This window comes from Chrysoperla carnea, chromosome 3 (assembly GCF_905475395.1).
Source record: "Chrysoperla carnea chromosome 3, inChrCarn1.1, whole genome shotgun sequence".
Taxonomy (NCBI): domain Eukaryota; kingdom Metazoa; phylum Arthropoda; class Insecta; order Neuroptera; family Chrysopidae; genus Chrysoperla; species Chrysoperla carnea.
In genome coordinates, this window is record NC_058339.1 from 54,480,296 (window position 1) to 54,497,965 (window position 17,670).

Sequence of the window (17,670 nt, forward strand, 5' to 3'; positions counted from 1 at the left end):
ACGATGCAAAGTCAAAATTCTTCAAAAATAGTAAGGTCACTTTCAATTTTAATGACAATAACTTAAGTACGAAGGTATAGATAAAAAAATATTTTAGTTAATTATGAAAAGTATTTCATAATTAAATGCAAAAATATGATCAAATCGATTACAAATAATAATGACATGAGTGACTGACTGACTAACTTATCATTATTATAGGCTACTAAATAAACTCGATAAAGTAAACTTGTACTTTGAATACATTAATGATATAGCAAGGTTTAAAGTACATTCTAACATTCTTTGTTATAATATTTTAATACGCTTCAGACATTAAAAAAATATAAAAATATAAAATATAATAAATTACTTTTTCCTCAACAAATTCGGAATACATAAATTGTTTTCAAAATAAAATTATCATGTCTTGTAAACATTATCGTTTAGAAGAATGAGTTTTTTACCTGCTTTCTTTGATAAAAATAGGTTACAGAGTTCATTTAACTTTAGAGAAGTAAAATTATGTCTGTATTAAAAACATCCCAATATAAAGACATTGGGGAAAGCCCTGTTTTTAAATTATATTCCATAATAATAGTATGACGACGTTCCTTAACTATTCTAGATTTTAATTTTAATTCTATAAATTTAATTTTAAAGTTCTAAATTCAACAGACGAAATTTCAGTACAGACATTTCCCTACAGCTAGCCAGTTGCGAATATTCTATGTACAGTGTGTCGCATTTAAGATGAAGACATCTTCATATTTTCATTATTTATAGGAATATCGATTTAAAATTTTGCAGTCATACAGAGTAATAGGGCACATTTTTAAGATATTTAATCAAAATCTGAACTTTAAACTTAGTCTACTACAAATTGACAAATAGGGCCGATTCTTGATATTTTGCCTAGCGTCAGAGATGATTAGAGATATCGAAAAAATCACCTTGTATGACTGCAAAATTTTAAATCGATATTCATATAAATAACGAAAATATGAGGGTGTCTTCATCTTAAATGCGCACACTATATTTTTTATGTACAATTTTTAGCAGCGTTTTCGATATTTATTTTTATATATTTCCCAGTTCATCAAAAAATGTAATTGTAAATATGTTTGTAATTCAATAAATAAAGATTAACAAAATAATGATGTGGGTGGCCTCTGTGATTAGACATACGTCGCAAAAACGGAGGTTAAACCCCCATTATTATTATATTTCCCAGTTGGATCCCAGCACGATAGAAATATATTGGAAACTACTAAAAAACTTCGGAGATCTAACAAGTAATAATTTCTATTTAGAACGCTACGCAAAATTATCCTGATAGCTTGTGTTTATTAGTATGCTTCTTATTTTCGTACATAGTAAAATTTTAGTACAAAGAAAAGTTAGGATGGCGGGGCATGTACCTACTGTCATCATCGCAACGATCATAATCAGCTACTGAGAACTATATGGGACAAATATAGCCAATAAGAAAAATACGAAATAAACCAGATAGATTGGGTCAATTGAAAACTGCATAATCAGATCTCGCCTTGGGTCCATAGATTATAAAAATCAAAAACCGAAATTGTCTGCTTACATACACCTACTAGACACTATAGAGGCAAAACCTTTTTTGGAATATATTTTAAGAAGAATCTTTGTATTGTTTGTAAGCAGAAAATTTGCTGAAGTGCAATCGTGCGCGATTTGTTTATAGATGTCACCGCACCCAGGATATTTTTATATGTTACATTAGCTCCTTCCTAGAAGAACGGAAAGCCCTTACAATCAATCAATCAAACCCTAAATTGGATATATTTTATATTTTATTATAATAATAATTGAAAGTGATAATAATCAAATAATCTTAAAAATTCAGAGTAGAAATTTCTTGTTTAAGGAAAGGATTATAAATTATAAATTAAATGTCAATTAACTGGAATATGATTCATATTTATGGCTTAAAATATTGTTTTCAAACGAAATTCTTATCATATGTCTATATTATAAATTATATATTTTGTTTATTCATCCTGTTTAGATTGATAAATTTTATTATTTTATAACAATAATTAACATGCAGGCAGACATAAATTATAACAGACCGTTATTTACACATGACTATGCATAAATTTCGTATTTATTTTGTAATTAACTTCTTTTACGTTTCCAGATTTTTTACAAATTGTATTGATCTATGAAACTGTTGAAAGATCTATGAATCTAACGAAAGATTTAAAATTTCAGATTATGGAGATTATAACCCTATTCTCTGAAAATAGTGAAAAGTATAAAAAATTACTAATTTGTAGTGACTGTTCACTATTTTCACTAATGGAGGGCTAGTTTTTTATGTACTTTTCAAGATGTTTTCAAGTCGATTAAATTTGCTACAATATGAAACTATAATTGTCTCTATAGACCCAATCGTTTCCGAGTGTCTCTGTAGATCCAATATTTTGGCTATCAAAATTTAAAATTAAAATCATATACTTTAAGAGTTGGTAAAGTAAATATTTCCTCGCCTAAATAAAATCTATAGTTTAAAACCACAAATTTTATTAAATTACAAATGTCGATGCGTCTGTCTACTTCATAACTAGACAGACAATCAAATTGACTGTGGTTTATTCATTTCATAAACTTAAGAAATCAATCTTATTTAAGTTCTTATTTTAATAAAATACAATAAAATCACATTATTAATAAAAATATATTTCCAAGAACATATATTAAACGCTTTCTTTCTTCGTCCCTGAAAAAATATTTCTTCAATTCAAGGTCAATATTTTTATAACCGCTAATGTTTATTTCAGTAACTTTATATATTACAGTCTGCGTCAAATCTGGTAGTTCTGACTTATCGCAGGCTTGTTTATGGTGTTGGCCCAATGAATTATGAAGTTTGTGACCTCGAGCGCCGAATGCAACTTTGTCAAAAATCGAAAAACTGTGAAAATTTCAGATTTTTTCGATTATAACCTTTAAGGACTAGTCTCTTTTGAGGTCGTTTTCCAGTAGATTTTAACTACAATATGAGATTAGAATAGACTCTGTAGACCCAATAGTTTCCGAGATAAAAACTTCCAAAGTTTATCAACGTAACATTATACAACACAGAGCTTACATCAAATCCGATAGTTCTGAATTTTAGCAGACTTATTTATGATGTTGGCCCAATGAATAATCTTCGTTTGTGACTTGGAGTGTTGAACGTAACTTTGTCAAAAATCGAAAAAACTGTGAAAACTTCAGCTTCTTTTAGATTTTGGCGATTATAACGCGTTCTGAAAAGGTACTACCAAAAACTAGTACATAAGGTTATAATCACCAAAAACTGAAATTTTCACGGATTTTCGATTTTTGACTTAGTTGCGTTTGGTAATTCATTAGACCAACATCATAAAGAAGTATGCAAAAACTATCCCGTACTTTCAATCGACAAGATTACTGAATTAGTTGGGATTATTTTATTTTCAAACTTTTTTAATAATATTTTATTAAAAGTGTCGTGTATCGAGGTTACGTAGACTCGACACCATGCGTATATTTTTCTATTTGTATATAAAAAAAATTAGGTTGAACAAATTAAGGTTATAATGTGTAAAAAAACAACATTAAAAACGAATAGTGTTTTTTCTAACTAAAAAGCAAAAATAATTACATAACTGTAAAAATTATTTTTGTTAAGTAAATAATAGATACATTCATGTCGACATACATTGAAGTATAATTATCAGAATCTGAATACAAAAATAATAATCGTTAGAGTACAATTTTTGAAAACAACAAAATACCATTTGGAAACAAATTTTAATTTCCTACCCTATTCGAAACCTATTTAAATTTACGAAAAAAAAAATCCAATTTATACTACATGTACGGCCGTTGTTAATTTATAGAGAGAGTCGCAAATCTAAATAAGTCATCAGGTCAAAAATCAATTAAGCTAAGTTATCCACCAAAAACCCCAGACCTATATAAAGAGGACCAACCATAATGCAACCTTTTTCATAATAATCTACACATAAAAATATAAAATACACAGGACCAACAATAAGAGTGGCGTCTCAGGCTATCGTAAAATTTTCCCTGAGGATAAAGGAATGCAGGACCATCTAGACTCAATATCTTAAAAGCTCTAATTCATTGGATAATTATTCCATTTTCAAAGTTATATGATGAAAATGGGCACAGGATTGGGTACAAAAATCCTTAACGTTCAATTGTATTTTCCCGCCCTATTAATCAAATAACTTTTCCATATTAACAAAGATCAAATAGATACTCTAAAATGGGAAAATTGATGAATCATGTTCCATAAAACTCATTTCTCACACTCAATCTTATATAAATGTTTGAAATCATACTTGAACTTTGAGCTTTACACCTTTTTCTAGTAAAAATTTTGTACCTAGTAACAAAATAAGTCGTTAAAATTACTCATGAATTTTCAACAAAGCAAAATTCGTCCGTTTATAATAATTAAAATAAACAATAATAATATATCGATTTTTAAATGACATAATATATCTAATTAATAATTAAAGTGATTTTATATTTCAAGGTTTCCCTTGTTATTGAAATTTTCCATGCAAAAATCGCATTTAAAAATTTTAGAACTTATATAAGTCATTTTCTTCCCGACTCCCTAGTAAAAAATTCCATATCTCCGTATGTGTTATATTGCCCTCGGGGAAAAATAACTTTAATCTAGGAATTTTCAAAAATGAAAAATACATACGAGGATTTAAAAATGTGCATAATGATACACTGGCCAAAAAGGCATCTTTCTTGGTAGCGAACGGACATGCTGAAGCACCGGCTCCAGATGAAGTACCCTGCTGTACACCATTTAGACCCTCTTGAAGGACATCATCGATTAAAGCTTTTGCAGTTGATGTAATTTCAGCATCCATTGTTAAAAAATCAACACTTGGCACTAATCACCAAATTTAACACCAATTAAATCAACACCAAAAAGGGTTTTTCAACACACAGAAAGAGGACCGATTTATGCTGAGAGTGAACAAATAAAATAACTTAGTGCAATAATAGTTTAAGTCGAGTCCTACTGAAGGTAATTTATATGTGGTTTGATTGTGGTAGCGCGCTATACATATATACACGAATGAGTTTGTCCAGCAGTTGAGAGCACCAGGCTGACTTAGAGGTGTATTTTATCACATAATACATATACGAACGAATATGAATTGGTGTTAGTAGAAGGAATATAGCTAACATTGAGCAAGCGTTGTTATTATGACGATGATATCGACCCGATGCTGCGCGCGTCAATCTCATTTCCAACTACAAAATACTCTATGTGTACCTTATTTTGTTATTTTATTAATATAGGTTCCAATTCTTTTGGGAATTTTTAATCCTTTATTTTAATTTATTTTATTTTATTTGTAGAATGTTAATTATGAGAATGAGAATTTCAATACAATTGAAATTTAAATAATTGGTAATACACGGAAATGTTTGAATAGTTCACAGTAGACATAAAGGCAATTACCATCCTCCCCTCTTCAAGGACATTTGAAATATCTAGGTCATTTAATTGAACGCATACAATTAATAATGACGTATCAATCTTTAGTTAATGTTTATTTTTTATGTGTGTTTGAATTCAATAATAAATTGGGAGTATTCTTGGATTTGAAAATGTAAAAATGTTTTCGAAATGCTTTCGGAATTTTTAACTTTTGAAGAAATCAACATTCATTTGAAAATTCGTACTTTCCAAGACCAAAGGTTACAGTTTTGAGCTCTGAAAATCTGCCTACCGGGTATATATGCAGAAGTGCTGGTTTGATTTGATCTAAAACAGGAATGGTCTGTATGGCACTAACTTTTTATAGATAGTGGTGGGGAGAAAACCCCCACTGACACTTTAAGGTACCGTATTTTCCTCTAACGCTACCCTTACTGCCACATTAAGGGTATTCTCTAACGTTATTTTTCGGCTATTCCGTCATTTCATTTTCGGAAATTTTAAGGTTTATTTTGAAAAGTATATTTCCAATTTAGTTAAAATGGATATGTTTTCGAAATCCAAAAGTGTCTGAAATTGCAACCCTTATTTTTTATTCAGCTTTGTCGATCATTCCTACTTCGAAACAACTTAAGCTTATATTTTTTTATATTTTCAACTTTATTAAAATAGGAAGTCAAGGGCAAAAGCTTTTTGCCCAAATTTATACACTCTATTTAATTAAAAGAAAACAAAAATTTAAACGATAAAAAAAATACAAATTGTATTGTTAACTAGAAAACGAGAATTGAAAAAAAATTCTAGATTCTATTGTTTATTAAAAATTATGTAGGTTATATTAAAAAAATCTATGCCGTTATCACGCGTTTTTGTATATTGTAGCGCATAATTCCTGATACATGTTGACAGTATTATAGCCATTTATACGCCTGGTATGAATGTTATTCGACCTCTATGTAGAGACTGAATAATTATATAAGTTATGTGGTAGGGTCACATTTTTCATCAACCGAAACGTATTTAAAATAATAAAATTTATTTACTGCTTTGTTACAAAGGGTGTCTAGCGGATTTGGAAAGTAAAATTTAAGGATAATTCAAGAATTTCCAGGACTGAAAATATTATTTTTTATATATTTATAAATATATGGTATAAAATAATTATTTAAGTAGTATTTAATCGATAATTAAGTCAAAAACCCGTATAATAGACCGGATCAATTGTGAATACCAGTCTATCATGCGGTTTTTTCCATAATTATTCAATAAATACTACTTAAATAATTATTTAATACCTTATCTTTATAAATATTGACCCAGCACTGAAGTACGTTAACCTGAGCGCACCAAACTTTCAGACAAAATTTGTAGAAAATTTTATCCTCTACAACTTTACTAGTAAATATTAATACGATTGAAGGCAAAAAAAAGGATATATTCACAAAACAGATTTTCGAGACCTTTGACCAAGAATTGACCATATGTAACTTTCGAGACAACATTTGTCCTATCAAAATAAAGAAAGGTTTGTACAAAAATTCAGTTTAATTCATTAGATTCCGAGGTTGCCGACTTATTTTGACTAAGATGATCGGGTTAATACTCGATTTTAAGTACAAAAATGGACATTTTCAAGGATGCGAAAAGAATCCAGATTTTTCAGGACAAAATTAAAAATCAAGGAAATTTCCAGGTTTTCAAGGGCCACTAGCTAGACACCCTGTATGTAGAAGCTTGAACAGACCGCAAATTTTTATAAAATATTAATGAAAAACCAGACCCGTAATTGTTTTGTATCCATTTTGTATAGAAAAGTTATTCTCCTTAGTAAAAAAATATAAATTTTCGAAACTGTTCACCTTTTTAAAATTATAGATTGCAAACTTCGATCAGACCATAATGTAAATTAAAGAGTGCTTATATTTATTTATATGGACGTAAAAAGCTCACGGCTGCGTATAAAATATCTATAATCTACCCTTTTGGTGAACAATAACAAGGGAATTTATTTAAATCCCTTTTTCCCAGTGTTCACTATTTAATATTTCCGTACTATAAAATTTAGTTTTGGCGATTAAAAATAATAATAAAAAATTTTATAAATAGAATAAATTAAAAATAATTTCTAACATAAATAAAACTTAAATTAGTAATAATTTATTCGAATAGTTCAGAAAATATCGGCGTATGAATGGATTTTAGAAGTCAATGCAGTTAGGTAAATGTTTCTGCTTATTTGTAAGTTTTGTTTTGTTCCTGATTTTAAGTAAGTTTCTGATTTTTGTAAAAGTAAATCCCTCTATAATTCAGTAACCTTATCGCCTGAAAGTACGTTTATGATGTTGGCCCAATGAAGTAATCTAAGATTGTGACCTCGAGCGCCGTACGCAATTTTGTCAAATTACGCAATTTTGGCTTTTTGGAGACTTTGAAGAATATAACCCTAAAAGACTAGTTTTTGATTGTACCTTTTTAGGATATTTTTAAAGAAGACTAAATTTGCTACGATATGAGATTCGAATTATCTCTGTAGACCCAATAGTTTCCGGTATAAAACCTTATTCAAAGTTTATCATTTTTTATAGAAAAACTCAATTCAAAGTTTATCAACGTAACTTCTTTATGCATCAGAGCTTGCGTCAAATTTGGTAATTCAGATTTTTTGCAGACTTGTTTATAATGTTGGCTCAATGATAATCCAAGTTTGTGACCTCGAATGCCGAACGCAACTTTGTCAAAACCGTGAAAATTTCGCAATTTTTCAAATTTTGGTGATTATAAGCCTAAAGGACTAGTTTTTAACACTACCTTTATACGATGTTTCGAAGTAGACTGTATTTGCTACAATATGAGTTTAGTATTGTCTCTGTAGACTCAACAGTTTCCGACATAAAGCATATCAAAGTTTCTACAATATGAGTTTAGTATTGTCTCTGTAGACTCAACAGTTTCCGACATAAAGCATATCAAAGTTTCTACAATATGAGTTTAGTATTGTCTCTGTAGACTCAACAGTTTCCGACATAAAGCATATCAAAGTTTATCATTTTTTGGAGAATAAATTTTAAAAAAAAATTCTGCATATCCATACAAAATTTCGCGGCTATTCTACACCATACAACAACAATCAACAAACATTATAAAAGTATTTATAAAAGTAAATTATTAATATAAATTTAAAATAAATTGACCTTGTTCGTAATTACACTCATCGAAATAAATATATGATATTATTACTTTTATTTTATCAATAATACTTGTAATGTATTTTGTATATAACTCTGGTTATTTGTGCCATCATACCAGAGTGACAAGCAGGTGATAATTTAACATGATTATACAATAATCAGATTTAGTATGTCTATTCTTTCTGTCACGATGTACTCCGCTAAGAGCAGATAAGAAAAGATAGCTTTATTACCTCTCATTCACTCTATTCTTTTCTATTTTATGCAGTGTAGCATACAGTGACAAAAATAACATACAATTAACATTACTTAACAATTATATGGCTGAGACGTCTTCTATTTCAATAAATAACACTTAAGGTAGTTTTCCAAATTTACAAAACTAGGAAAATGAGCAATAAAATTGACGATACACACAAAGAAAGCAATAAAATTTGAAAAAGATTTACCACTCCGATTATGGGATAATTTCGATTAAAATTGATATATTTCACACGTACAGCATGATGGAAGCGTGGGAAAATAAGAATTCTAACTTTTTTTGCTTGATGGAATTATTATCATTTTTACGAACAACTGATATCTACTAAAATTTTATGTTTAAAACAATTGTGTTGACAAGACAACTATATGTACAAGAGTACTGTGGTTGTAGCAGAAACAACTATAGTAAAGAATTGTAAACTACTGATCAGAATACAGTATTAGACAAAATCTACAAGGTCATTTGTTCTTACCGTGGCGTGTATATAATCTCAAATTTTTGGATAATATTCTAGCGGAGCAACATTCTTACTAACCACCCTTTCTTGTTATTGAACATTTTTCATCTTGAGGGGCCCATTTTATTTTTTACGTCTAAATTCGTTCATCAGTATACAAATTCTAATTAATTTCGTTCATTCGTTATAAACTTTTAAATTTTAAGTCAGAACACAGTATGTACAAAGAAAATAACAACAACGATCAACCTATAAGGCCAAATTCTCTGCCAAATAAAAAAAAAAAAAATTTGATTTGGTCTGAGTTCGATCATTCAATTAGCGTACGTAAAACCCAAATAAAAAATCTCCAAGCGAGACCATAATCCAGACTCATAAAAAGAATGTCAGATGTGCATCTGGCGCACATCGTGAAATATTAAAAGAAATAGAAAGAAAATCTATTTGAAAACACAGTGCTTCGACCTGTACAACTTTTCGTCGTATCAAATTTTCAAATAGGTTTGTATCTTTACTAAATAAATTCATTTAGTTACTAACAGAGTACACTAGTATATAAATTTAGTAGAAATACTCGTGGAAATACCATTATACTTCACAATAAGCAAACGAACAAATGGAATTTATATACCCATAGATGGTATTATTATATAGACACAACTCTATAACTAGTAGTTCGTTGAATAACAATTCGTGGATAGCAAAATCTTTAGGAGCCTGATCAACAGTTTTCTAATGCTAATGATTGTATTAAAATTTTGTGTTTACTTTTTTCAAAAATATCACATCTTCGATTTTAAATCTAATCAATTTCTTTTCAGTTTAAAGGTTGACAAAATTCGATCGCATTTTTTAAAGCATTTTAGCGACAACCTGTCGACTGAAATAGCGTGATTTGAACACGTTAGAATTTTTCATAAACAATTACAACATAAAGGCCTTTTCGTCAAAGATTAGACAATTCGAATATGTGCCAATCAGGGAAGTATTCTTTTCATGCATTACACATAATGGAACTGTTTAAAACAAAAAAATTAAATAGTTTTAATAGAAAAAAAAAATTCTATATAAAATTTATATGGAACTAGATTGATACCCGCCCGCTTCACTGGGCTTAAAAGTAAAAAACCACCGCTTTATAGCCTCCACCCTCTCTTGATATACACAGTTTTCAATTTTGTTAAATGTAAAATAGTCATAATTCATTGAGTATATCAGAAAAGTTGGCCATGATTTTTACATTTGACATTTACTATTTTAAATTTTTACAGAATTCTTTAATTTATGGTTCAAAATGATGATTATAGATTCTACTCCATCTATAATCATCATTTTGAACCATAAATTAAAGATTTCTATAAAAATTTAAAAAAATGATAAATATCAAATTAAATTAAATTTTTTTATTTTCGTTTTAAATATATCTTTATAAATTATAGTTCATGTGTTATTCTGATTAATCAGCTATATTGCTGTACAGTTTCATTAAAAACCATTCGCTAGTTTTAGCGTGAAAGCGTAACAAACAAACAAACATGCTTACTTTCACATTTATAATATATAGGGATTATCTATCTAATATTTAATATTGCAATCTTAGAAAAACTAAAATTATGTCTAGTTATGTCTATCTTTTTCATTACTCATTCATTGAGGAAATTACATACACAGTTTTGGTCATCTCATTAATATTATGGTTAGATTTTCAATAACAAACACAAAAGTTTGATTGTGGTCATGGGTTTTGTAAAATGTGGTAAACATGCGGAAACTATTTTATAATTATAATGTGATAAGTATATATACAATCACATAATTATATTCATATTGTCCTATGCATATACCAGAAGACCGTATCCACACCAACACACAAATTTTTAGGACAATCGTGGATTGAAGTTTTGCCAATTTTTGCCAGTACAAAAATACTTATTTTAATTTGACAAATGAGGTATCGTTGGAAGCGTTTTGATCGTCTGCTGCTTATAGGTCATGCGACGATACATTAAGTGAATAAGGCGCCCTCTCGAGGACATAAAGTCATGAAAAAACAATTTAATTAAATAAATACCGTGTTGAGTATGACAGGGCTTAATTAGAACATTTCAAAAATATATTGTTATACTTTATCGCGAAATTAAACCACCCAAAATAATAAATTTGACTCGTCGGAGCTTTAGTTTTTAGCTTTACTTTATTTATTATAGTAATCTGTAGACTTTAATGAGTAGAATTCAATTAAAACAGTTTAACAACTTTAACGTAAGTTTAGCTTAAAAATTTTCATTTTCTGCGAAGAAAAACTTTGCAAATATCTCCACAACTATTTGCAATAAAAAAAATTTGTTTTGCCAATTTAAAGAACGTTTCATTTCTTTTAAAAAATTTCTTAAGCAAAATTTTCGTATTTTTTACAGGAGCCGAGGAAAACGCGATCAAAGATCTATATGTGTGTTTAAGATAGTTAACTTTTAAATAAGTTTTGATTTCTATCAATAAAATTTTATTCAATTTTTTCATTTTCATATTTATTATTTGCAATTAAATTATATTAAAAATAAGCAAATTGGAGGATACGCCCTTCTGGCATAAAGCCCTTGATGTTCTATTTTACGTGAATAATATTCGTAGAAATTTCTATTATTCTATTTTGAATAATTACTAGACAACAAAATAATGATGCTATTTAATATCAATTTAATTAAGTCTTAACTATGCCCTCAGAGTGTGCGTGTGCTAATTATCAACTATCTATAATAATATTTTTCATATTAAATGATTATAATTTGAGTTACTGAAGCGCAACATTTCAAATATTAACTAAACTAACACCTCGTTTAATACTTTTGTACTTTAAATACAGGTAAATAATTACCTTCTGGTAATTAATATCTTTATGAAAACTTATTTTTATATCCGACACTTATGTAATAAATAAAGACTATATTAAATATTGAAAAAATCACTAAATTCAGCAGTCTATATAGCAGGCATAAGCTTAGAAAAAACAACAGTAATCTATAGAATCACAAAACTACACGGTAAGAAATTTTTTGTGGATATCACTGTCAGTATCGGTGTGAACCGAATTGAAGAAATATCTAATTAGTATAGTAATTAGCAATAGCTATGACGAACGAGTCAGTGCAGTATTGGTTTCAGTTTCATACTGGTTGGCCTAATCCACAATACTTCTGGTGGATAGTCTTATTCAATACTGTAATTTTACTTATGCTAACATAGATACCATAGTATCTGTCTCTATACCATACCCCAGCATTGTAGTCAACGCCATGCATTTGATTATACGTTACCGATTAAAAGAGTAACCTATTTTTTATTAATCAGTTTAAATAGAATTTTGCAAATTACAAATATTAAATGCCTGATGAAACCCAGTTGGAGCCTGGTATAGTCTATTATAAGTTACCGATTGCCACATGGCAATTGATTTTCCCAATAGTCCATTTAAAGGACAAAAAATTTTTACTAATACCCCAAAAAAGAGATATTGGCCTGAAAAGTTGAGATTTTTAAAATATAGACCAATTGGCTTATTTTTTTGTAAACATAATTCATGTTTTTCCGAAAGGGCCCAAATTTGGAGTAAAATTTTAGTTTACATTTTCTCAAAAAATATAAAAGACATGAGGTTAAAACTGGATGGATTTATAACTAATGGATGAAATTTAGTATGAAAGTTTAATTACTAGGTGGGTCGATGTTATAAAAGCGGAGGCTCATTTTAGAAATTTGAAGAGAATTCCCAGGGAATTCATCGCTTTCCGAAGGTTTTGAAATGTTGTGCACTTGTACAGCTGCTCAAAATTGAGCTAGGGGGTTGAAAATGTGTATGCAGGTTAATTAGTGCCAGGGAAGTGCCTTTTGGCGGAGTAAAATTTCCAGCACTCCTAATTCTTTTTATGCCAAAACCCTAAAAAACACTCTACAGCTGCATCAACTTGAGCTAGAGAAAATTATTTTGTGAATTGAGTTTTATATTATAGAGGTGCCTCTTGGTAGCATGGACTTCCCCGACCACCATTGCTCTTCTTTTATGTAAATATTCTATGTGTACAAAAACATCCCATTTCAATACAAAGCCTCTGATAATAAGAAGCATCTAATGTAGGGAATGACTTCAGTGATGGGAGTATGCTGCTCACAAAATTTTCTGTAAAAAACATTAATTTGTGAGAGTCTTCAGATCTTATTTATACCCAAATAAAACCCCAGTGACTTTTGTCTGTTTCTTTTGGGATAATACCAGTTATTATTAACTAGCTCCAATTGTGTTCAATAAAATTGTGCCTGTAAAAAATATATTTACTTAAATTTTCATGACATTACATTATTTTATGATATAATAAGCACATGCAATGTCTATAATTCATAATAATTTTTTTGAAAACAATAAATTTTCAATAATACATGTTTTTTTAATAAAATCTTTCAATAATTAAAGTTAATTCGTTGTTTTGATTTGACATTAAAAACTCGTATGTGTGTGTATGTGTGTGTAATTAAATTTTAAAGGTATTTTTGATTACTTGACATTAACAATGCAGATAATAGATACAATTATACGATAAACTATGCAATTATTAAACACGATATAACATAACCAAACCATTGTTATTCAAAGAACTATTGAAAATACTACTTTCAATTTTAATTGACTTCTTTAATATTTTGTCAACACGTGGCAAATTATAAATATGTATTGATCACTGAACGGAAGCTAGCAGACAATTCTAGCAGACAAATTTATTCTCCTCTCAAGAATATACGAAACACCCTGTGCATCCCTGAATTTGCAGGATTTTATGATTCTATCTTTAATATCGAATTCAAAAATAAAATTATGAAAAGAAAATAATACAAACATGTAGTGAAAGTATTATTTTAACTACAAAAGGCCAGTAAAACCCTCAACATGGTTTTTTAAACCATTATTGGAGCTTATATGTATTATAGGCCAGTAAAAATTAATTAAATTATATTATAGGCCTAGTTAAGGTCCTTAAAATTTTTTTTGTGAATACAGGAAATTTTTTCATCCAAAAATTTTTTAATTATAGGCAATTTTTTTACACATACGTTAAATAGAGTCTAAAAATTTTAAGTTAAAGGGTTTAAAAAATCATGTTGAGAGTTTTACTGGCATTTTGTGGTTAAAATAATTTAAGTAACCAATTAATTAATTTGCTTATACTATATTGGGGAAAATTATTTATCAAATTACAGTATGAAATATATTCTGAAACAAGTGAAAACATACAATTGACTGAGTTAATTGTTGAAATACCATGTATAGACATTGTTGATTTACAATCATTTGTTTTTCACGTCATGTAAGTAAAAAAAGGTGGTCACTCTTACACACAAAGTAATAATAGTAGTATTTTTCTTCTCACTTTCTCAGTGGGCATAATATTAACGAACACATACATATAGCATAATACATAATGTTCTAGCCTAATTTTCACCTTTACGTGTAAACAGTAATATTTACGAAAAAAATGTTCCGAACAAAAGTTATTTTTTTATAAAGAACATTTTTTACATTTAAACTTTTGTTCTATCTTTAACAGTTTACAACATGGGCTCTACGGATCCAAGACCTTGACGATTATTCTCTTAACGTAGCTGTAGGAAGCTATGATCTTTCGAATAAATTTTTTTAAATATTAGTTGACCTTCGATACTGTTATACTACCTTAAAATGGTAGCAATTACTTTTTTTTCTTGGTTCAAAATAATTCTTAAGCAGTCAAATACTTATTTTCTTGGCTCAAGTATTGAGATCAAGAAATATAAACTTGTTATAAGAAAATTTACTAGAAACTAGAATTGTTTTTTATTTGGTACTATTTTCATATTTTGATTAGCACTCTCTACCCTCAAAATGTAGTTCACTTAATTATGACATTTTGTACATGCTAACAAAAACAATTTCTTCTATTTACATGAAAAGATTGTTGCGACAAATTATTAAACCAATGTTAAATATTTAATAAGCAAGTCAATTTATCAGCTGTGTACACACGGTTTTATTTATAACACAGTGATGTACCACTGTTTAACTATAATTATACATGTGTTTCAATTTTGTTTGAATCCATGCAAAACCTATGGTAGCTGGTAATTTAACCCATGCAACAAATTTTAACTGTGTTCGGGAATTTTTTTTTTATTGATAGGGAAAAATTTTGAATTTAGCAATTCTCAAGGAGACGGTTATTCTTAACATCTGCGCAAAATTTTATTTTTTGAACCCATGCAAAACCTATGGTAGCTGGTAATTTAACCCATGCAACAAATTTTAACTCTGTTAAAGAATATGTTTTTTAATTGACAGGGAATTATAACTTAGAGTTGATCAAGGGAATATAAGGTCTCGTTTATAAGTCTACGAATAGCATTTTTAACTGAATAAAAACAAACAAACGTCAACTTTTGTTTGAAAAAATCAATTATCAAAAATGATAGAATCTACTAAAAATTATTTATTTCTGACTAATAATTATAAATGTATATAAATAGATTACAAATTTTTATTTTTATTGATAAAATTTAAAAAATTGATAGGGATAATGATGACAATTTGTACATATACAAATTATACACACTATGTATACCTACAATAGTAATATAGTTAATGTACCTATAAAATTTTGTACTTAAAGTACCTAATTGTGAAGCTGTGCTTACACTTGACATTGATTTTTAAATTTTGATTATTTGATATATTTTGAGAAAAAAATTTCTTTAGTAAAATTCAAATCATTACGAATTTTTGATTTAAAACTTAACACAGATCAACTGCAAAATGTTAACCAAATCGAATTGGTTTCGTTTGGTTTTGTCAAATTATGATATGCTGAATTTTTTAAATCCGATTGGATTATGACCAAGTCCTATCATATCAAAAAATTACACTAAGCGTGCCATCACATATAGTTCTGTCTTTATGATCCTGTGTGTTTCCCATAGTTTCCCAAAGAAACATAATATTTAAGCACCTCCTAAAACAACCCTGCGTATATAAGGCACGGTTCTAAACAAATAACAATTTCGCGATCTAGCCACTCCCCAGACCATACCGTTAAAAATAGAAATTGAAAAGATAAAGCTAAAAATATTAACCGCATGTAAATAATTTTCTAGAAAAATATAAATCAAAGTTTTTTTAAACTTTATATGGCTAATATTTATAACAGTGAATTTTAATTATTCTTATCAGATGTACTATGTTACGAATGTTTGTTTATTAATGGAAAATTTATTTGATTGCTACGTGATGTCATATCACTGTTTGAGGAAAAACATTAATGGTTTTTACACAAAAGTAGTAATTTTAATAACTCAAGGCTGCTGATTTAAGGTAGTCCTCAAAAAGTGAATGTATGATCATACTTGAGACTTCTGTTTCGAATTTCATTTATAAATTCTGTTGAGAATTTGGGAAAATTAGACCATGCTTTTAACTGATTAATAACATATCAATCTTAGTAGCTCAGTTGGTTATAACGTAACCAATTCCGATCCTGTATGCCTATGGTAGCGGATTCGAATGGTATCACAATGGGCCCTATCGCCTAAGTGTGTCCTTCGTGGACAGCCAATATAACCTTACCTTACCTAACTAATAAATATTAGTTTTTCAAAATTTTCTTAAGAAAATTATCCTTTTAAAAGCTCAACGCAAACTTTAACAGCTCAAATCTATAAATTTAACACCCTAAGGGGTATTAAAAAATTTACCTGCGTAAAAGGAGTATGCATTAGAATGCAGTTACACTATTTATAGATTTTCCTAAGAAAACAAGTTTTTATCATTAAAGCTTCTTTTTGTAAGATGATAGGTTACATTTTTTTATGTAAAAACTTTAAATCACCAGCGAAGCGGGCGGGAAAAAGCTAGTGATGTGAAAGTGTGTACACAGCCTGACGTGGAACAAAGTAGTTGAATTCCATACTCAATTTACAAAGAGTTTTATTATTGTAAAAGATGTTTTATGTTGTGTAGGTATTTATTATCTGTTTTTTTAAATAAACGTAGTGATTGTTGTATAAATTAAGTAACGCTAACATAGAGCAGAAACAAGACAACTACTTAAATATATTTTAATATATTAAATAACACACGAGCTGGAACCAACTGATAACATTACATTTAATTAACTTGTTTAAGAGATCACATACATAAATTGGACACTTCATCGCGAAGACATCACATCGAGAACAGTATTTAGTTAAAATTGTGATTTTTTTTAAA

At 28.6% G+C, this 17,670-nt stretch overlaps 1 protein-coding gene across 2 annotated transcripts in view; it reads right to left on the reverse strand.

The window, feature by feature from the left end:
- LOC123296544 (reticulon-1-A) overlaps positions 1-17,670 on the reverse strand; it is a 94,908-nt gene that overhangs the window by 56,987 nt on the left and 20,251 nt on the right. The window contains exon 1 of one of the 2 annotated variants that reach the window (XM_044878056.1): positions 4,724-5,149. The exons of the other annotated variant lie outside the window; for it this stretch is intronic. Within the exon in view, the coding sequence (XP_044733991.1) occupies positions 4,724-4,898 (175 nt within the window). The 5' untranslated portion in view covers positions 4,899-5,149. Of the gene's footprint in view, positions 1-4,723; positions 5,150-17,670 lie in introns of those variants that run through there. 2 annotated transcript variants of the gene reach the window in all.